Source organism: Ambystoma mexicanum, chromosome 3q (assembly GCF_040938575.1).
Source record: "Ambystoma mexicanum isolate Mex_15411 chromosome 3q, UKY_AmexF1_1, whole genome shotgun sequence".
Taxonomy (NCBI): domain Eukaryota; kingdom Metazoa; phylum Chordata; class Amphibia; order Caudata; family Ambystomatidae; genus Ambystoma; species Ambystoma mexicanum.
The window spans coordinates 604,730,314-604,753,067 of NC_090926.1; the positions used below are offsets into that span (position 1 = coordinate 604,730,314).

General features: G+C 46.3%; 1 protein-coding gene across 5 annotated transcripts in view; it reads left to right on the plus strand.

Annotated features, from left to right (window-relative positions):
* The window catches only part of MYH16 (myosin heavy chain 16), a 1,358,245-nt gene that overhangs the window by 662,205 nt on the left and 673,286 nt on the right, over positions 1 to 22,754 (plus strand). For 2 of the 5 annotated variants that reach the window (XM_069654472.1, XM_069654475.1), the window contains 2 exons: positions 1,683 to 1,773; positions 13,331 to 13,354. In XM_069654472.1, the coding sequence (XP_069510573.1) occupies positions 1,683 to 1,773; positions 13,331 to 13,354 (115 nt within the window). Of the gene's footprint in view, positions 1 to 1,007; positions 1,200 to 1,682; positions 1,774 to 13,330; positions 13,355 to 22,754 lie in introns of those variants that run through there. The other 3 variants (XM_069654476.1, XM_069654477.1, XM_069654473.1) reach the window with 3 other exon arrangements.

The window sequence follows — 22,754 nt, forward strand, 5'->3', positions numbered from 1 at the left end:
ATTATTTGAATGACGACATCATCATGTAACAGAATATAAAAAGAACAGCTCGTATTGGGGCATCCCCTGCCCATTGACTATTTCCTGTCCCAGCAAGGTGTGTTAAGGGTACTTCAGTAACACAGAGATACGCAGGTTCTCGGGAGTGGCAGTAGTGTAGTAGTAGAAAGGCGAGATGTTCTTTATTGTGGGACGTGGCATTGCTAACGTACTTCTGTAAATCCTGAAGGTTTACTTGGCAAAAGTGACTTTAATTAATTTCATGGGCTTTGTTTCCTTGTAAATCTACTCACAAGTACTTAAACGTGTCGTGCGCTGCCTGAATTAAAAATATATATATATTATGCAGAACCAGTTACTTTCTTTTTTTGTGGGTAAAGTATACTTTGTTTCATTAAACCTGGATCAAATAAATATTTAAAATCACTTTGAAATGACTTATGTGGCTTCACTTGTTTTAATAAACCCGCCCGCCCCTGGCTTGTGGTGCTCTAACTGCTATGCCTAATTACACGATATAGAAGAAACATGTTGTTTGGGATACTTTAGAAAGTGGTTTTGCTCGAGGTTGTTGAAATGTACTTCAAAGGCCATCCTTCGGTTGCTCCAGTCCTGCAGGACAGGGAAAGAATGTAATCGCATTCCAGACCTGGAGGAGGCGTGTGGCGGCCTGCGATCTGCCCTGGGCCCTGCCACACCACCACCACCAGCAGCAGCAGCACCTCCGATGTCAGTCTGGCGAAGACGGGCCGCGCTTGCGCTGCGCCTGACGTCGCTCGCTCCTTCCTGTGAAGGTGGTTGTAAAAATCAAAGGGTCGTTTTAGCGCAACGCTATCTGTGTTTCCATCACGCTCTGCGTCCCTAGGCATGTTGGAACATCTTGCGCGCGTAGATGCGGCATGATTCCAAACACAAGGGCGCTCTTCAGGTCCCTGGAATGCGCTCCAAAGACACAGTCCAGCGCTCAAATGTTTACGAATTGGGCACACAAGGAAAAACAGCTGTTAAGTCGGAAGCTGGAGCTTAATAAGTCCATGCCTTGTTTCAGACGGTCGCGCCAAAGATGCGCAGGTCTTGTGCGACCTGTGCTGTTGAGGATGGACAGTCATTGACGCCACTGTCTTGAGCACGCTGGAGGGGTGGCTACTGCCGTAGAGCTCTGGCTTCCAACACAAGGCGACGTGCACGTCTTTGCCTAGGTAAGCAGGGGGCGGTGCTAGGAAGTCTGCCAGGGGGAGCCTCTGCTTGCTGGTTACGACTTCTAATGGGGAACTATGCAAGCACTGGTTAACTATAGTTCCGCCTTATCTGTCTGTATGCCAAAGAAAACCGGGGGAAAATGTTATGAACTAAGAACACATGCCCTGTAGTGAGTGCATAAACTTAGACGACATGCTGTATTTCCAATTTGTCATGTGCAATATAGATTTTTTTAAACAAATATTCCAATCGCAACTTGACTCTAGAAAGGTCAGTAGTTGCCAGAATCATATGAAGTTTTTTTTTTTATTTACCTTAATTTGTATCATATTTAAAAAAAAAAAAAAAAAAACAACATGGATATCACTTATCACACAGTGATATCCTTCTGTCTTTAATATGTGTATTTTGCCTATTAATTTCTTACATTGGTCTGATTACATGACTGCCTTCTTTTATATCTTGTTTATTAACCATTTCAGGAAGGATCTGGAGATGAGCGATATGAGTAGCAAGCTGGAAGACGAGCGATTGTTGGCTGCTGAACTGCTAAGCAAAAACAAGGAATACCTGGTAGGTGACTGCTTGCCATTCCAATAATGCATTAGATATTTGAGATTTTCAGATAAATCGTACGTTCACATAGCGCTTCGGCCTGAATTTTGATGTTGGAAGGTTGACCCGAACGAACCCCCAACCTTTCAGGTACATATCACAACGCTCACTGACTGCCACGGAGACTGGCTTGGAAATGAGTGTCCAGCAAGCCATGTTATATCAATTAGAGCAAACGCCTGTTTTGAATGAACATGGCAATATTCACAGACAATACTGCACAAAGGAGATCATAAAAAGTTTATAGAAAGGAGAAATGCTGGAAATATGATTGGGTGGTGGTTGTGGGGGCGTGTTGAGGGAAGGGGCAGTTATTGGTGGGCTGCGATGGGGTCGTCCCTCTTTTATGTTGTTGGTCGTCCCGGTTTTTCGTTTTGGAAATCTGTTCACCCTAGCTTCAGGCCCGATTTTTTCCACGGCCAAGCGCTCTAATAATCGGCGGGAGAGATGTTAATTTGAATGAAATGATTGAATGTAGATGAATGAAGGGCTGAGTCAGAACCGCTGTGGTCTGAGCCTGTGCCTGCCTCTTGCGCGCAGATCTCTGACGGTGGCACTGCTTGACTCCCCGGGGCATCCTATGCTTGGGTTAGTTTAGATGATTTCCCCAAAGCACTCATGCACCTGTGGGTCTCTTGGTGTTGGTGCCAGCTGTGCAGGGCGTATGTGAAAAAGGCGAAAACATTGGGGGCTAGAAAGGAAGCCGAGAAACAGCCGTGGATTAGGGAGGGAACCAGTGGTCGAAGTGGGCGGGAGCGGTTCTCCTCTACTTCTTTTAATTCAGTTTGACCGTTCCTATAGTTTTATTTTAAAGAAGAAACCGTTCGGGGACGGTTTCGTTTTAAAATAAAAGTATAGGAAGAAGTTGAAACTTGCATTTCCAGGGCACTGCACAGGACGTTACCTTAAAGAGCAGGCACATGTGTTTTGGGGTTTATATTGTGCATGGGAGGGGGCGCGGCGGTGGGGTCTGTGGGGAGTGATGCAGGCCAGTAGGGAACATAGTTCCACTACTTCTTTTCGTACACTTCGATCACTGGAGGGAACACATGGCTTTATGGCCTGCGTCGAAATGCAACACAGTGATGGGAGCGCCCAATTTAAGGGGAGGAAATGCATGTCCAATTTCCAAGCTCCTGATTATGAGTGTGTGTGTGTTAAATATAGACAGGGTCATCATTAGCAATGTATCTGTCTGAGAATGATCTGCTATGGGACGGCATTGCTGAAAATAGGGAGCTTTAATGAAAGTATGGCAAAAAAGCCATGGAATACCCAACTATTGATATCTAACCCCTCTTGCCTCAGGAGATGGGTTTTCGTCTCCTTAATCCACGGGATAAAAACAGAGAATGCCCGAAGTCCTAGGTCTAAATCACCGTGTCTTGGGGAGATCCGTTTTCAGCTCCTTAATCTCGCATGACAAATGGGCGTGAGTGATGAGAGAACATTTGAAAAGAATCAGTCAAACAATCCCGAATTCTGAATTCTTGGCATATTTGTGCCGGGGTAGCTGGGGACGCTCAGCCAGGGTGGACTGAAGGCATGGCAGTGAGGGGTTACAGAGCTCCTGTCAGGCCCTGGCAGGCTGCATCCTTTCTATAGGCGATCTTCCTCTGGAGGCAGAGGACTCGTCTGGCGTCTCCGCACATTCTTGGCTTTAAGATTCCAGGCCATTCTGTACACGTTTGACAACAGGCACACACTGTGCACCTCACTTGAAAGACATTCATCCAACACCTCCTACTTCATTTTTCTAAACCTTCCAGAGACGATGGCAATGCTCTGCCAACGTTTGTTTGCTACATTTGTGCTGATAAATGTAATGAATGTTACCGTCCATGTGCTTTATTTTCGACTCTGCAACATTGTGTGCAGAAGAACATGTGAAAGCAGGAATGTGCTCTCTCTCTGTCTCTGACTCTGATTTTTGTCACTTCTCATTGTCTGTTTTGTTTTATGTGCGCCATGAGGCCTGCGGGCGATTTGGCACTCTTATCAAGAATTAAAATAAATAAATAAATACATGTACACGAGAATGGACGATTTCTGGTCATATGAGCCTGTGTCATGCAGGGAATCAGAGAGGCCGGTGAGTATCCATGATGTTCACCTGCTACCTTTCCTGATTCACAACAAGGGCTAAAGCTGGAGCAAGTCTGGGGAGGAGGGAGCCTTTCTGAGATGTTGAAGTGAAATAAATGATTCGCAGAGATTTGCTGATTTGCATCGCAGAGATGTCCCAGGTTGCTCCAGGTTGGCTCCATGTGTCTGCCTTTCTATGCCATGTGTATTGTTGGGGGTCTCTGGGTGCCCCCACGCGTGCCCGTGAGCCCCTCCACCCACAGACTCAGGCTGGACACGTCTGTGTGCTTCGGGCTCCCCGGTCGCTCTGACGCGGCCGGGAACGCCCCGTTTATTTAAGATGCACGCGGCGACGTGCAACGTCACGCCGCCGCGTGCGCGTCTCCCTCACGGGGCAACGCCACACTCCTCCTTTTTCCGGGAGGAACAACAACAGACACTTCCGAAAAGTACACTGCACACAACATAGCAATTACCAACATAGCAATTACCAACTCAAAAACCCATGCCCCTTTAATGTCAGCCTCCCGGTTCCCCTTACTCCGGAACACAATCAATCGGGCCCAGCACATAGTCTCCGAGATAGGCAGGTCTCCCTCGCCCAGCCCTCTGGGGGTACCTCCCGCCTACCTCAGCCGCAGGATTCCCAGCTGCTCCAGTGCCTCGTTCTGGCGACCCCACGAGTTCCCCCCGGGGGGTATCTTCATCCGGGAGGACAGTCTCATCCGGGTCAGGCGGGAGCTCAGCTCGAGAGTCCCCCAGTTTCTTAAAGAAGCTCACATTCCGAGTGACAGCCGACTTCCCGTCCGAGGCCATTACCATCGATCCCTTGACTGCCACCACGTCCAGCGGCCCCGGTTCATATGGGAGCGAGAGTTTTCCGTGGGGATGCCGATTCCTGATCAGCACTTCGTCGCCCGGTTCCAGCCGCTGCGGACGAAGACCCCGCCGTATGTTCTCTTGATGTGTCCTTGCCTGTCGCTCCGCTTCCACCCGTTGGTCATCTATTACACCGGGTTCCTTTTCCTGTACCTCCGGGAGGAGACCTCGGGGGCACCTTCGGAACAGGACTTCAGCCGGGGCCACCCCCGTTGAGGCGTGTGGGGTGGTGCGGTACACTCTCAAGAACTGGTAAAGCGCCCGCTGGAGGGGCTGGCCCTGTCCCTGGGCTATCCGGAATGTTTTGTTCAATGTCCTCATCAGCCTCTCCGCGTCCCCGTTCGCACGGGGCCACAGAGGGGACACCTTCCGGTGCGCCACTCCACAGCTCTCCAGAAATTCTGAGAACCTAGCGCTCTGGAACGGGGACCCATTGTCCGAGCACAGAGTCACTGGAAACCCATGGGTGGCAAAGATTTTCTCCACAGCGCCCACCACATGCTCAAATGCCACTGACTCGACGAATTCCACCTCAGGGTATCGGGAGTATTCATCCACAATGGCCAGGAAGTGAGTGCCTACGGCCGTGGATCCGAAGTCCGCATGTACGACCTCCCACGGCCGGGTCCCTCGTGGCATTACTTCGATTTCAGGCTCCCGCTGGACTGGGGAGGCCGCCTGGCACCACACACAGGCCGCTACGAAGTCGTCCACTTTTTTTTCTAGCTCGGGAAACCACACCTTCAGCCTCAGTCTCGCCTTCGTCTTGGCGGCCCCTTGGTGTCCCTGATGTGCCAGGTTGATGACTTCATGGATCTTGGAGCCCGGCACCACCAGGCGATCGCCCCGCAGCAGCAGGCCCGACTCCGTGAAGGACAGTTCGTCCTTCACCTTCCAGAGTTGCTCGAGGGTCACTTTAGCTTCCTGAGTGCGCCCTGCCACCAATTCCAGCACGGACTTCCAGGACCCCGACCGCATCGAGCTCCTCAAGATGCGGAAACACTCGTCGTTGGCCGCCGCACTCTCCAGTTCGGGTAGCGGCATTGCGTTGGGGGTGGCACCCTCTACCACCATCCTGACGTGGTCATCGGCTTCCTCAGCACACGAGTCTTGTGCGTGTCCTCCGCCGTCCACCGGGTGCCTGGACAGGTAGTCAGCCGCATTGTTGGTACCTGGCCGGTAGATCAGGGTGACGCTATACTCCAGAAGGGCCAACATCCACCTCTCGATTCTGGCTGGTGGTTTTGAAGATGATCCGGCCATGATCGGAAGCAGCGGCTTGTGGTCCGTTACCACTGTCACGGGTCTCCCCAGCACATAAAGCCGAAAATGCCGACAGCCCCACAAGACAGCCAGGGCCTCGCGTTCGATCTGCGAGTATCTCTGTTCGGTCTTGGAGAGGGCTTTGCTGGCATATGCCACTGGCCTTACCCCCCCATCTCTGCCCACTTGGGTGAGCACAGCACCTAGGCCAAACGGGCTGGCGTCCACCACGATCTCGGACTCCAGGGCGGGGTCAAAGAAAGCCACGGTATCATCTGCTGTCAGGGCGCCTTTGATGTCCTCGAACGCCGACTGTTCCAACGGGCCCCACTGCCAGGTGGTATCCTTTTTCGTCAGGGCCCTCAGAGGCTCCGACCTCGAGGCGAGATTCCTGATGAAGCGCCCACAGTATGTTACCATACCCAGGAAGCTCCGCACATCTGACGCCGACTCAGGGGGCGCGCGGTCCTGATGTCCTGGACCTTTCTGGGATCCGGAGATACACCGCCCTCCTTGAAGATGAAACCAAAGAACTCAATGGTCGGGCGGAGGAACTCGCATTTGTCCCTGTGGAGAGTGAGCCCCAGCGACTGTAGCCTCTTGAGGGTCTTGGCCAGACGTTTCAGATGTTCAAGTTCCGTCCTGGCAAAGACCAGAATGTCGTCACTAATGTTTAGGACGCCCTCCAGATCTGCGAGAGCGCCTCGGATCAAGTTCTGAAATACCTCGGCAGCTGACGACACTCCGAAGCTCAGCCGCTTATATCGGTAGAGCCCCCTGTGGGTAGTGAAAGTTGTAATGTATCGGGACTCTGGGTGGAGGACAACTTGGTGGTATCCAGCTCGTAAGTCCAACTTAGAGAAGAACCGGGCCCCCTGCACTTCCGCAATGATGTCATCGATTGTCGGGGTCAGGTGTCGTTCTCTCCTGATGGCCTTGTTGGGCAGCCTCATGTCCACACAGATCCGGACGGAGTCCGGCTGTTTTGGTTTCCTCGCCACTACGATAGGGGATACCCATGGAGTGGGGCCCTCCACCTTTTCGATTACATCCAGGTTCACCAGGTTGTCTAGTTCCCTGTCCACCTGGTCCCTTAGATGAAACGGGATCCGCCTGTGTTTCAGAGCCACGGGCTGCACCGACTCATCAATGTGGAGCCTCACGGGGTCACCCTTCATTCTCCCAATCCCTTTAAAGATGTCCGCATACTTGTCCAGCAGATCGTTGATGTCCTCTAAGTAGACTGAGTACGCGAAGCTTACTATGCCAAGGGCCTCCGCTGCCGCACAACTCAACAGGGTATTGCTGCTCACCGGAGTCACGTAGAAGCGGGCCTTGATCTCCGATCCGTCATGCTCCACCTTGGCGACAAACGCACCGTCCAGCGGCAGGGGCTCCCGCCCACCAAATGCAAAAATGCGGGCTCTCGGCGTCGCAAGCCTCGGGGGAGGGTTGAGCGCGGCATAATGTCCTCTCGCCATTACGTTGACTGAGGCCCCCGTGTCGACCAGCACCGGGACCGGCGAGCAGTTCACCTCCACGACGCACCTCGGCTGTCTTCTGCTCCTCCCCTTGAGGACTTCCATGCTGGAGACGAAGAAGATATTCTCCTCATCCTCTTCCTCCGCTTCTTCCGCCGGCGTCTCCTCTCCCGCCTGTTCCACTTGAGCTACATTGGGTGGGCGGTTTTGGCGAGGGGTCCACAGACGGGGTTGTCCCCTCGGAATCAGTACAGGCAGGGTCGCCCTGCACACCCTCGAAAAATGGTCGGGGACCCCACAGCGTCCGCAGATCTTTCCTATTGCCATGCACTCAGATGAGTGGGGGAGGTCATAGCCGCACTTCTGGCATGACTCCACTGGCTTGCCAGCTCTGTCTCTGGGAGCCCCACCGGGCCTTCGCACCCCTCTGCCTCCTCGCCAGACAGCGCACACCTCTTCCGGCCTCGCCGCGCGGGATCCGGCCTCCATCTTGTTGGCACGGGCCTCCGCCACCTCATGGCACCGCCCGAGCTCCAGGATTCTGGGCAGGGTGAGTCCGGGCTCTCTCAGGACCTGTCGCCTCAGCTTGCCAGACGAACATGCCTGGATTAGCATGGTCCTCATCATGTCCTCCTCATCCCCCCACGCACACCCTTGGGATAGGCGGCGCAGGCGGCCATAGAAGGTGTCGAGCGTTTCATCCTCCTTTTGTCTGGCCGAGAGCATGACGAACCTCTCGTAGTCCACGTTGGCAAGGGGGACAAAATGCGCGAGGAGGGCGGCTTTGGCTTGGTCATACGAGTTGTCCACCGGAGTTAACGACTCAAATATCTCTTGTACAGCTGCACCGGCCGAATACAGCATCGTAGCCACCTTGCTGTCATTGTCCGTGACCTGGGTGGCCCGAAAGTACATGTCCAGCCGTCCAATCCATCTTCTCCATCGGGGGCCCATGCTGGACGGAGGACCCGTAACGTCAAACTCCGGAATGGGCTGCAAGGCCGCTTGCGCCCTGGCTTGGGCCATGGCCAGGGGTGGTGGTGGTTGGTTCGGGGGAAGAGCGGCACCAACCGTGGGTTTAAGCAGCCCAGACGTCGCAGGATGTGGGGTTGGCTGTGGGGGATTCTGCTGAAACAAATCTGCCAGGCTTTCGTCCTGCGAATCCTCCGAAGCTGTGGCAGTCGCACCCTCCAGGGCGCCCAAATCACTCATGGGCCCAAGCGCACAGGCACCCTCATACTAGCCCTGAGGGCCGCAACTTGTACCCTTCCCCACACTGCCACCACCCTCGTGATGATGAAGGGGTTGAAGAAGGTCCTTGAACCAAATGTTCCAAAAATTGAGCTTCGAAATGGAGTGGGCTGAGAAGGCCCAGCCACCTCAGTCCATCCTCCAGCTACCACACGACGTTACCGGCTGAAAATTGGCCAAAACATCAAAATTCAGGCATGGGCCTGCGGGTTATGCTGCCCGCAGTCAGGAAATCTAAAAATTGGGCTTGGATGGCCTTCCGACTCCAAACCGGAGCTTTCGGAAGTTTCTCCGCCACGTGCGCAAGATGGCCGCCAGCCGCGTGTATGGTCCGCGGCCACAGCGTGAGACGAAACATCCGCGGATGTTTCGTCGTTGAAGAAAAATTATCCGGGATCGCTCTCACCGCCGGGCCCGGGCATCCAACACTCGTCGCCACTGTTGGGGGTCTCTGGGTGCCCCCACGCGTGCCCGTGAGCCCCTCCACCCACAGACTCAGGCTGGACACGTCTGTGTGCTTCGGGCTCCCCGGTCGCTCTGACGCGGCCGGGAACGCCCCGTTTATTTAAGATGCACGCGGCGACGTGCAACGTCACGCTGCCGCGTGCGCGTCTCCCTCACGGGGCAACGCCACATGTATGATAGCAGGAGAAAGACTTAGATGCTCATCGGTATTTATGGTGTGCTCCAGATCAATTCGTTGTGCACCCGGCCCTGTGTGTATAAAGTGTGTTAGAGGCAGAGTGTCTGAAATGCATGCGTTTGGGGTCTCTGGAAACATCCATGCAATAATATGTGCAGTACTTTGAGAGAAGTGCATTAAGTGTCACACTAGGCTCTGACACTTCAATGCAAAACGGGATTACATTGACGCAGCTTTGCACATGTCACAAATCCGACATACAAACAACATGTTTTCTTTTCCATTGTGCCTCAAAGTCTGCATCTCTTTGATCAATGGTTATTTGGAAGTGGAGCCTTCCTGTATCAGTGTGTGGAAAAACACACTTTTCTCATTAGCCAATCCAGTGTTGTCATGGAAGCAGAGTCACTGGTGTGCAGAGGAATCGTGACTAGGCGTGATGCAGCGCTGTCAAGGAAACTGTGAAAGGACTACTGTTTGCAAGAGAGGTCCTTGGCGTTCCTTCCAAGGGCATCTCGTTTGCTACCAGACATGCCTTCCCTCCAAAGCAATCAGAATATTCAGAGTGTTTTAAATAGACCCGACTGCCGATTTCCCTTGATTTTCATCACCACTTAATTTAAGGAAACAGCCTCATATGACTGACATACATAGGAACGGAGAGGTGATGGTGAGAGCCATGCAAGGGAAGCTTTAAATACTTTAAAAAAATGATTGCACTTCACCATATGTTATGATGCAAACATTGTCCACTGCGCCAAATCACAGCAATAGTAGTCGCGGAGCGCCCAAGTACAATATATTCCAACAAACTGATGGGAATTCACTAAATTGAACCAAAGCCACCATGACGTGTTTAGTAATATGTGTGTGGTCCGTTAAGTGTGTGTGCTTTGTGTTCCCTCACTGTAATACATTGCAGTGAGGGTCTAACTGAGAGCCCTCAAATCAAACACCTTACATTGCCTCAGGGGATTACTCGAACACTAAAACAGTGAAACACGTGTACTATGCCAGTCTGTTTCTATATATCACACATAGGTGAGAATTCTGGGCACAGTGTACCAGTTATGTGGGCATACAAATATAAATCAGCAGAAAGTATGGCCTTAGCAGGCACTGGATGAAAGTCTGTATTCGCACCTGGGGATGAGGGTAAAGGCTACAGAATGCTGGTAAGTGGAGAAATATTATCTGTGGGTGTCGTCTGGGAAATGATTGGCGGGGTGTAAACTCTCTGGTGTACGTTGTGAAGAGGGGTTGGACTACCTTCCTTTAGAGAATGTGTGGTAGGATGTTCTTTATAGAGTCTCCTCGATACTGGTAGACAGAAAAGGTCCATGAGAGCCAGTGCTGGAAATGGAAACTCTGGGAACTCATTGCCTGAAGGTGTGGCGAGTGTCGAAGTGTTGGGGCTGGGATAGGGGTGGAGTCATGGCAGGAAAGTGATAGGCTTGAAAAAAGTGTAGCAAAACAAAAAAGTGTTCATGGAACACTGTGCTTTATAGAGATGACTTACACAATTCACATAATATACCAACCTGACAATATATTCATGATTTAGTAACATGTTGGCAAAAGAGTGTGAATATAGTTACGACTTCCCCATCCTAAGTGGAAGACTGCAATAACACACATGCAAAGTAATGTGAGCCTAAACATTGTTTTTGAGGTTCTATAATTGTACTACCAATACAAAGAGAAACAGAGTGCCATAAAATGCATGATATAATCACATGTTCATGGTCATTGTTTCACATAGCATACTGTTATTTGGACTCTTCTACTTCCCATGACATGACCCAACAGTAACACTTATTAAGGGACATGCCACAGATCATATGCAATATCTGTTACACATTTACTGCTTTGTTTGCAGCCATGCAACAATAAAAGCACGTTAATGTATTTAAAGCAAAGCTGCTTTAACCTCATTAGTAGTCTCTAAGTGCTAGAAACAGATGTTTAGTGTTAGGGTGCAGGGCAGTTTGACGGCTTGGGCATCTGGTTTCCCCAGATCCAGGATCTGCAGGGATCATTTTGGCAGACTCCAGATTCAAGGAAAGCTGTCTCAATTCCTGCAGAACTTGTTTTGGAAGTTCAGGTAGTAAAATAAGCTTTTAGGTCAGTATGAGCACCTGTGTTCTCAACTGTTGAGACAGCAAAAGATGGCAATAACAACTTATTTAACTTCCCGATTTCAACTTGTTAGTCGGCTGTGCATACTGAAAGTGTGCTTTTACTACTGACCTATTAGCACAAACTATTTATTTTTTTGGTTTACCCATTCACCATTAAAGTTCGTGGCATGTCTATAGTTTCAAAAATATTAGCAATCTCATTTATCTGCTGACTTAAGTACAAACACCCAATGGTTTGACCTGCACGTGGCCACCCAAATCTATAATGCAAGATTGCAACAATCACCCTGTCCCCCCATATCTCTTTCTTTCCATTTATGGACACCTAGAACTGATCTCATCTTTTTGACAGTCTCTCTGATAGGATCCTACCACATGTATATGTCCACTCTGTGATGTATGCGAATGCATGGATGGCCCGTTTCATGCCGTCTATGGTCTTGCATATTGTTTTTTGTTTGCAATGAGCAGTTAAACGGCTCAGAACCTTTTGTCCTCATACTTCTCTGTTGTAGGGAGCAAGTTAACAGTTAATGTGAAAGAGCATCAAAGCAGTTGTATGGGAGTAGTCTAGCAGAATCAGGTGTCCTCATGCTGGTGCGCACGAGAAGATCATTTGAGGATGAACATGGACTACTGTACAAACATGCATTGTGATACAATTAAGATGAATCCCCATTACCACATTAGTGCATTCTGATTTTGATTGTATTGTACATATGTAGGAGAATGAGTGGTAATGTTTTTTTTTCTCTGAAAGTCACACAGCCTGGCAAGCCATAAACTCACAGCTACTAACCAAATGACAAAATGACAACCTCCAGATACCACAGACAATATCATTCCATGTTGGCCTATGTCTATAGATTCCCAAACAGCAACTACAGACCGATATACATGAGATTCCATTTCACCTTTGGGTACATTACGGTGGGATCCCATTAGAGGTGTAAAACGAGAAGAGAGAATGTGTCACCTATGTAAAAGTTGTGACGAGGTAGCAGCATTGAAGCACTGGTTAACAGTTTATACAGAAACAGACAAATTAAGGAAACTACGATTTGGCAAATATGTATCCTATGATGAGCTTGTACAGCGAGTGGCTTTGGAATAGGTTGATGAGTGATAACTCCAACTCGCTTCCTATTGACTTGGTGCAAGTTTTAATGTTAATTCATTTTGAATTGGGGAAAAATGTGTATTGCAAAAATATGCACAGAAAATTATCTTTGAGAAGACAGTAGATGGTACCTTTTTATAGTTGGTTGGATAATTTTAGGTTCACACGTGTGCTGATGAAATAATGATTGAAGTATGAATTATTTGATTATAGAGATATATATTGGCTGAATATTGATCGTAAATTGAGTATAATGTATTTTTGCATTTTTGGATAAAATGTTGCGTTAAAATTTAACGAAAATAAAAACAAAAATGACAAAATTACCATATACATTATACTAACATTGAAATATTTTTTATTGTACTTGAGAACAAAACACCTTTTTTATTTACCTGTGAACTGGTGGCAACAGGAAGGGGATCCTTTTTAGATCCCAACCTTTTAGTTCTTACTTAATCGTCATAAAGCCATGGGTTCTCAAACCCTTGAAGGCCAGTGTGGCCTTTGTAAATAAGGAGCATTCTCAAAGGAACCACAGTGTATTGTCTCTTTTCCAGTTTACTTGCCTAGAATGTCTAGAATGTTCAATTCACCTGCAATAAATAAGAATGAACTCAACATGATTTGTTTTCTATGCTCTTGTCCACAGCTTGACATGCCTTTGGATTTTAAGGTTGGTGACTATGTCCCTCTCCTCACCTTCAACCTGTAAGAATGCTTTGCACGCAGCTTTGTGCACTTTCACGTGCATGGCTTAACCTTTGGTAAGCATATGAAATGCTGCTACCCAGGTCACATCACCCTCTTCGAATCATATGAAGTGTTCTCATTTACAGATGTGCATTAGCCCCATTCAACCGCTCAGTAGAAATCATCCAACCATGGAGCAAAGCCCTTAGAAGAGTTGTAAAATGCATTAAGTAATCACCAGTGTCACATTACTGAAAAGCAAAACACTATATGCAAACATGTAAATAAACCCCTTATATGAGCCCACACATTGACTCAAATGAGGAGCTGTAGCGATACATTTTTGGAGAAATCTGTGCAACTTAGCAGCAAATGTTACAAAGTAACACAAATAGATTGCTGACTGACATTGTTTAGCCGAGACAACATATTTTCTGAAAATAAACATAGGGCCACAGTGTATCACTGTTGTAGACATTATATAACTGTTCTTAGTTATATCGGCTACTGAGTAATGCAGTGTTGCAATATGTCCCTGTGTTTACTTTCCAACATGATTTGACCACAGCTGAACAATGCCACACACCGCTAGTCATCAATCTATATGCGTTATTCTATGGCAGTTGCTATGTAGTAGCAAAGATTCCTTTTAAGAATGAGTCCATTTTAGTTTGTATTTTTGGGCAAATGTACATGTTTGTGTACAGCTTATTCCTTAAGGCATTCCTTTATCTTTCACGCGTAGTCTCATTTTTCATGTACGGTTTTTCACCATTTCTGTGCTCTTGCAGCCACAGCAGCACTATGGCATAGCCTGCCATGTGTACAGCTTCAAATGTCTATTGATGCATAATGTCCCTTCCCTATCTTAGTCAATATTCTCATTGGTTAGAGTTGTTTCCTTGAGTCTGTCAATCATGTTGAATGTTTTCTATCCGTCTTGCTAAAAGGTAGATTCTAAAACATTTTCTTTTTTTTTTTTAAATGTAGCAAGTGGCATTGAATCATTTATGATCAGTAGAACTGATTGAAAGATTAAATAATGAAGGCATAGATGGAAATTGTACTAGGACAAACACGTTTAACCTGCCGCTTTGATGGCCAAGGGTCCTGCATGCATTTGTTTGCTAGTTTATGTGGTAAATCTTTAATTCTCTTGGAAATTACATAGTCTAATTGTAGAGCCTCACCGTCAGTATTACTTCTTCTCTAATGCGACCAGAGTCGTCTCAAGATATGTACATGTTAGTTTCCATAGTCGTTTCAGGTCAGCTTCTTGCAAATATAAACACATAGACACCCTTGGTACTTAAGGGGTTAAGGAACTAGTTGCAATGACTGTGAACATGCTGTTATCATATTCAGCAATAATGGTAATTGTCTGTTATTGAAAGACTTACCAATATTGTAGTATATTGAGTACTGTTTTTCATGAGATAAAATTGAACATTTCTTTGGTTATTTCTTGTTTGATGTGTTGCGGCCTAATTATTTAATTTGGATTGTATTGTTTTATGTTTAGGAGCCTTGCACACATGGTTTATAGTCCATGTTGATTAAGACTAGAAATATGAATCAATATACCACCAAACTGAAATTAGAAGGTGTGTCTCTTGATTACCAAAAAAAACTTTGTTTTTTTCTACTTGTGTTTAAAAAATAATAACCAAAAAAGAGTGTTGTTTTTCACAAAATCTGCAAGTCTATTCTTTGTGTACAACATTTTAAACATGTTAGTTTCTTTGCCCTTCTCCTAATAACACATTTACATCTTTTATTTTCTCTACCTATCTGCCTCATGTGCTTCTCTCCACCGGAGCCTCCTCAGGTCAATACAGCAATATTCCTTTCTTGCCGCAGTATTCTTATGTGGCAAAATTCATTTCTTTATGTACAAATGATTCTTGATTCTGTTTGGTCAGACTTGTGTATGCCTCTGCGTTGGCAATCTGTTGCTTTATTTAGAAATGCTTTGCAATTACCTCGTTACAAGTAGGGGCTTGAGCCAAATTCACAATGGTTTAAATCCCTGTGTTGATTGACTGATTCTAAATGTATGTGACATGACTGTTGCCATAGTTATGCCACCAAGGTCTGTAAGTGCTCAGGCTACAATTCCATTGGTTTAAATTCAGATTGGTATTGGTACTGGTGTTGGAGTTACGCAATGGATTCTTCTGTGTAAGGATCCTTTCAACGTTTGTTGCAGCTGATTTAACTGTGATTTAGCAACAAGCACAGTTAAACAACAGCAGTACTGATTATGACTTTTAGAAATACTAGTTAGCTAACACAGGTTTTAGATTAGTTAACTAGCACCCAAACCCAATTGCAAAGGGTAAGGACATATCCTGAGAAGCCGTACTCTCCTTAGAGACTGCCAACTCGTATATTTAGTTCACACATGAGAACTTGTCAAGTTATTGCCCTATGAGACCTTTCGTAGCCCCAGGTCAAAGTGGTTGGGTTGTTATACATGTACCATATTCCTGTGTCGCATACAGTATTCCTTTTCCTCCAACAAAAGAGATCTATATTTGTATTTGGGTTTATATGGTAAGGAACTAGCTAGAAAGCATCGGGACACCGTACTAGTAATTTGGGTTTAACAGAGGTTCATGGAACGGGAGATAACAGATTATAGCAGTTTGGATATTCTATACTACAGGGGTGGCATATACCAAGGAGTAGCTGGCCCCAACTGACACCTACATATTCCTTGAAGAGGAGGGCCATGTGTTCCTCACTGATTTTCATGAGCATTGGGACAGTTGTGATTGCGACCAAGATGGTGTCCCAGGAGGTGAGATGCAGGAATAGAAGGCCATTTTCCTGGCTTCCTCTTTGCGTGCCACTTCAGTCTGGAGTCTTGCAGTGGTCTGGCTTGTAAAGGAGCGTCCCCCACTTGAGCCCATGAACTTTGTGGCTAGGTAAGCTGATTCATGGGCAGTGGTTGCCCTATATGTGATGCAGACAGTTTTGAAGAGTTTAATGACTGGGAGGGCTATCCAGTGTATTTCTCTTAGGATGGGAGAGACAGGATCACATTTCCTACTTCCCATTATGAGACTAGCAGCAGCCTGTTCAACTACCCTAAGGGTGTGGGGGCTAGGAGTGTGGCTGGGTTGCTGGTGAGGAGAGTGTTCCCTCCTCGAGTTCTGTGTTTATTAGAGTCTGGTCCATGGTTCTGAAATCCTAAATTGTGAGGAAGGTTTTTCTTTAATCTGCCACATGAGTGATAGTTAATGCCAAGTGCTTTGGGAAAGGGAGATTGCTGTCAATCATGAAGCAAGGTTATTTGGCACATGGGGCAACAGAAGTTTGAATCCATCATGGTTTGTTATTCAGCCACACCTATCAACCTTCCGTTTAGATTGATTGCCTAGTAGGATGAATCCAAATTTGGTTGTATTGAGTTTTAGGTAGCTGCTTGTCTTAGTTTCTGTATAGAGGTGAGGAATTTACTGTTTCTAAAATGTTTTGAGTACAATTCATTTTGAGATGTAACTTAGTATTGTTGGTGTATTGCTGAAGTGTGATATTAGGGTTGTAATGATCCCATATAGATATTGAAGATCACTGTGGAGAGTGTTGATCCTTCTGCGAATCTCTGCAGGCATCAATAGGACCTGACATTATCCATCTGGTCTTATTGGTTGCTGCCCTACACTTTGGGGGAGAACCAGTTCATGACTGGGTCTGTGAACATCATTCTATCTGCAAATATGCTTGTATGTGTTGCGACAGCTCCTGCTTGCAAGCCAGCTGGAGCCCGCACTGACAGGTTCCTCAACTAAAATTGCCAGAGAATTAGTTTTTACACAGGCCTTAAACCCACTAAACCACCAGGGATATTTTATATTAATAAAGTCCCACAGAAAGTCTTAAATAGCTAACATCTGTAAGGAACTCATGGTGGCAACAGTAAAGACAGACACAAGTGATCACAGTTCAAGGGTGTTTATTAAACTGTAAATGCAGGGTGGAAGAACACGTAACTAAACCTAAATCTAAAATGGGAGCAAGCGTCGACCATCAAATGAAAAATAAGGCTGTCCTTGTGGAGTCTTGTCAAAGTAAAAATGCCTATACTAAAAACAAACTATTGCCAAATCCTTACATCTAATTATAGAAAGAGTGTGGGATAGGGTTTTCAATAAAGAAAGAAGTGTTCACAAATAATAAGTCAGGATGTGATTTCCAGGGGTCTCCCTTCCCCAGGTTTTCAGCACGGGACAAGGTGGGTCTCTTGAGCTCAGCGCACACTGGAGCTTTCCCAGCACAAGCTGACAGTTCCACTCCAGCTATCAGTTTCTCCTATGATTAAAGTCTCTTTCAATAAAAGTCTCTTGTCTTCGAGGACCTGATATGTTCAACAAACAAACTAATACAAAGTTTTATTCCACGTATGGATTTGGGTGACGGCTTCACCCCTGTGTCCCCGTCTTCTGGGCGCAGACCCCTCACAATTTCACTCAACAAATTGACTAAACAGTTCCTTTCTCAATGATCTTTGGGTATTGACCTTTCACCCCTGGGTCTCCCTTGGCCAGACTCAGACCTCAAATGACAAGCGGGATAGTTTACATCTCCTTGTATTGCAATACTTCTTGTTTTCACCAATCCTATCATCTTTTTAAACAAAAGCACAGGAGTCACTGCTGTTTGTCAGCCTTCCTCTGCCAGGTTCACTCTGGCCACCTTTTCCAGAACAGTTCACTGTGGACACCCCTCGATAGGGTTCACTCCTGTCAACATTCTGTTCATAGGGACTTTAGGCTTTGCCCCTTTCCGTTAGCATCCCTCTGCCGGGTTCAGTCCTGCTACCTTTAGACCGCAGTATTTGTGCACTCTTTTTACCACGCAGGATTTGTTTATCTTTGTTTTCCAATCATCTGCCAGTCAAAGACTTTCGACTGCACAGAGAATTTGACAAGAACCCCGTATGGCCACTTTGACCCCATTCCACTTTTTCCTAAGGCCTTCTAGTTACTGTAATTCAACTTCAGGGCAATTGCCTAGCATTTCTCAAGTGGATACCCCAGTGGTGTTTGGTTCTGTTATGCTGGCTTTCCACTTTCCTCGTATCAATAGTTCTTTTCTCATTCAAAGTTCAATTACCCACTTGCTACATTAGTTCAACACATTTTGGTTTCTTTATCGGCTCTCCCCTCGACTCACCGGTTGTGATGAACTGCTTTGCTTTCTTGTCTTTAGAGTCAAGGCCGGTACCATTGGGTCATGCATCTCTCCTCGGCTTGGCTGTCAGTGGAGGAGGCACCTAGTACCTGGCCTGAGTTCATGACCTCAGCAAAGGCCAGATATAAGGTGTTTTCATTGAGTTGCAAACATTTGACTCCTGAGGAATTCTCTATTTTAAGTACCTGTAATTGGATAGCCAAGATAGATGATTGTCTTAACCCTCTCTAGGGCAGCCCCATTAATAAAGCCACTCAATGTTGTTTTGCGTGGTGGCCTTGCAAATTACATTAACTGTTTTTTGGGTGTTTATTTTAAAGTATTTTTCACTTGAAAAGCCTTCATGAGGTGGCATAGCCCCATTTGGGTACGGTCCAGTAGCACAAAGTTGTCTACGTAAGCCATCTAACTTATTGCCACATTTACAATTTTGGGTGGAACATAGGAGGCTGCCTCCAACGGGGAAGCTGCATCCGCAACGTATAAATTGAAAAGGCAGGAGGCAAGAATACACCCCTACCATAGTCTGTTGCTTGTCGGTATCTTTTCTGAGAGACTGCCTTCCATATTCAATTTAACTTGGACATTAGTGTCTTCGTGCAGTTTAATAATTAGTTTCAGCAAACCTTCAGGAACACCCTACTTTCATAATTTAGCCCAAAGTCTGTTAATAGAAACTGTGTCAAAGGCGTTGGATAGGTCCAGGGTTGCCAAATGTATGATGGACTATTTACCTTGATTGGCTAGATCCTGGAGGCAACTCAGTACATATCCATTCAGATTTGTGCCATGGTTTTTGCAGAAACCAGTTTGAAATGGTGTTAACAAATGTTTGCTTTGGGCCCAGCTTTCCAGATGTTTCAAAACAAGGCTAGCAAAATTGTGCTGTTCGCATCTAAGATGGAGATGGGTTGGTAATTTTTGGGATCGGATCTACTACCCCTTTTGTATATCGGGATAATGTTGTCAGTTCTCCACATTGAGGGATACATTGCTGTCCTCAAAATGTCGTCAAAAAGGAGCCTCAAAATTCCTCCCCAATCGATCATGGCACCCCTGAACAAATAATTTGTGTTTTTTTGGGCCTGGAGCTCTGGAGTAGCTTGCTCTCTTGATAACCTCAAATACATCAGATGTATCAAAAGTGATAGCACCCACAAGCTCATTGTCAATGATGTTACACCTTTCCTGATTATGTTTTTGCAGCAAACTTGTGTAAGGAGCATTAGCAAGGACCTGAAAGCATGGTTTTGCAAACGTGTCTGTGTTTTATTTTTTGAAACATGTCATAATGTAAAAAATAGTGATATAACTTTTGAGACTGAGGTATAGTCTTTGGCCATGGGCAGTGGCCAGCTTGTCTGGAGCCTGGCCTAAGGCCATGACTTGGACAATCTTTCTACTGGCCATGACCACGAGGGACCAGCAATGAAGTTAAAGTGGGCATGGCCACCAGGGACCGGCAATGTGGCAAAGTTTTTCAAATTTGGGATTGGTTTGAATGGGAAAAAAAATCTGCTCCTGGGTACAGGTTGAAGTGCTGGATGCAATTGCAGCAATATGGACAAGATGGTCAGCAAGAACTTCAAAGCTTGGTTTTGGAAATATGTCCTGTGTGTTATTTTTTTCAAAAGTGTAAAATGTAAGTACACAACACAGTGATATAATATTGGTGTCTGGGCAATGGGCCTGGGAGTTAGCAAGGAGAAATGTGTACTGTCATTTGGTAATTGGGGCATGCGGCATGGCCGACGCGGTAGGTTTTAATGGGAAAAAATATTCTGCTTGCGGTTACAGCCTGAAGTGGTAGAATAGGTTACAACAAAAGTTCGACGAGCATTAGCAAGGACCTGAAAGCATGATTTTGGAAATATGTCTTGTGTTTTATTTTTCAAAAGTGTAAGAATGTAAGTAGAAAAACTAGTGATATACATTTGGTGTGTCGGTAGTGGTCCTGGCCCTCGTCAAATGCAAATGTGTACTCTGATTTGCTTATTGGGGAATGCAGCATGGCCGAAGCCTATGCCCCATGGATTTGGAGCCTGGCCATGACTGCAAGCCATGAGAACTGGACATTGGCTACATTATTAGGGTATAGTGGACACTGAGCTAGGATGCAGGTTAGGCGCAGTGAATAATAGGGGTGGTTTGGTTTTACTGGGGTCATGCCATAGGCAATTGAACAATGATTTCCGTCCCCAGCATGCGCTTCTGATAATGACATAAGTATGTGTTTATAGTTCTTTCATATATACGAAAAAAGGAATTATTAATAACTCATATGCAGTGATGTAACTCCATGAAACTACTAAATTGACAGAAGAAATGTTGCTAAAGGGATGTTACGGGTAAGGTTAAGGTGCATCCCACCCTTGGGACTCCTATGCTCCAGTAGTTAGCCTGTCGTGTCCCACCTTGGCATTCCCCGCCTGGGTTCTCATGAGCACTTGCCCATTTGTACTGCCCCTTCTATTTATGCACTTCTCTCACTGCACAATGCACAATGCATATGTGCTTGTATACGAGCATTGTGTATATTTCTTTTTATAAGTAAGGGAAATGCAGATGCAAAAGATTTGTAGAAGATTGTTAAGTGGCAGTTGGTGTGTGGAAGCTTAATATGGTCATGGGGTTATATGTACAATTTTTGGAAGTGATATGGTGGATGGATGTGTGACTGTTTGAAAGCAGGCATTGAGGGAGTGTTACACATATACAATTAAAAAGGGTAGAAGGTCTGCCCTGTGCTATGGTGTGCACCTGCCATCCAGGTCATTTAATAATCCAATTACAATTGTCCATTAGTACCGTGGGCGGGGAGCCAGCCAATCAGGTGAATAGGAACCCGGGCTTGAACCGCCGGTACAAGCCTACCTTCCAAGCCTCCTGATGGCCGGCTCTCAGCCCTGCCATCTGCACCCTCACCCTCCGCCCCATTCTTTTTCTTTTTCGCCAACAACTGACCTAATTTCAGCAGCAGCGGGGGGCGCTGCCGCATCTGCTCCTTTTCTTTGCCTCCATACGGATCCCTGCCATCTCTTTCCATGGTGGCCATCTTGGAATGCACTTCCCACTGTACGAAGGAACATCAACTTTTTTTCTACACCCCGGGTGACCGTTATGGTAACCTGGGATGCTAATGACCTTCATCCCCCGTTGCAGGGGCTGCAACGGGGGTTAGAGACCCGGAGCCCTTGTTAACCACCTACGCTTCGCTCGGGCCAATAACTTGGACTGCCGGGCCGTTACAACACATTATTCCCATTATCATAGCACAAAATGCTCATGAAATATTGAAGAATTTTATTGAGTCTATCTAGTTCATTGTGAAATGTAAAGTAGATGTAGTCTATAAGATAATTTTTTTGTTATATTTTTTAACTGTGATAGGTGGAACCTTTTCTTTGCAGGAGAGGCTAGAAAGTAAGGTGGGGGGGAAATGAGGGAAGAAGCACCACCTACTAATATGGAGGGGCAGTTGGACACGCGAAGGTGTTGTGCATGCATTACATCAAAGGTAGGGGGCTTTATTTCTCATGCTCCTTGATTCCAGCTTCAAAAGCACTTTGAAATGTCTCCCCCCAGCCGAGTGGCGTGTGGCAGTATATACAGAGTACTGTTGTCTTCGAAAGATATGACAAACTTAAGAAAAGAGAAATCTCAAAATGGTGGAAGGCAAAGACTTTGAAAACATATCTGCTGGAACAAAGGATTCCTAGGGGATTACATATTCTCACTATTCCTAAAAACGAGGACCCTTTGCTCATCCAAGAATGGACAGAGCATCAAATATGTGCTCCTTCAAAATTATGGAAAGTTTGATGAAATTTGCAAAACCTGACAGAGTCAAATTAATCATGGATATAGGAACAATGTAAGAACTATTATTCTCCTCACAGGATGGGTGTGAATGTAAGAAGAGAATAGCTAGGCTTCAAGAACACCTGGAGGGGATTAAAGGGAGATCATGCTTCGCAAGGAACTTAAATTCAAATGGGACAGACTTGATTATAAGTAGGGCAGAATCTATACTTTTGCCAGAATATTTGATGAGCCCATTAGAGAAGAATCTACTAAAGTAGTTGCCAGAACAGACCCTTCATTAGATGTGATGAACAATCCAAATAGCTCTGAGGTTGAGCTGTCGATTTGGAACCAATGATTTTGTCCTGCTGCCGCATATA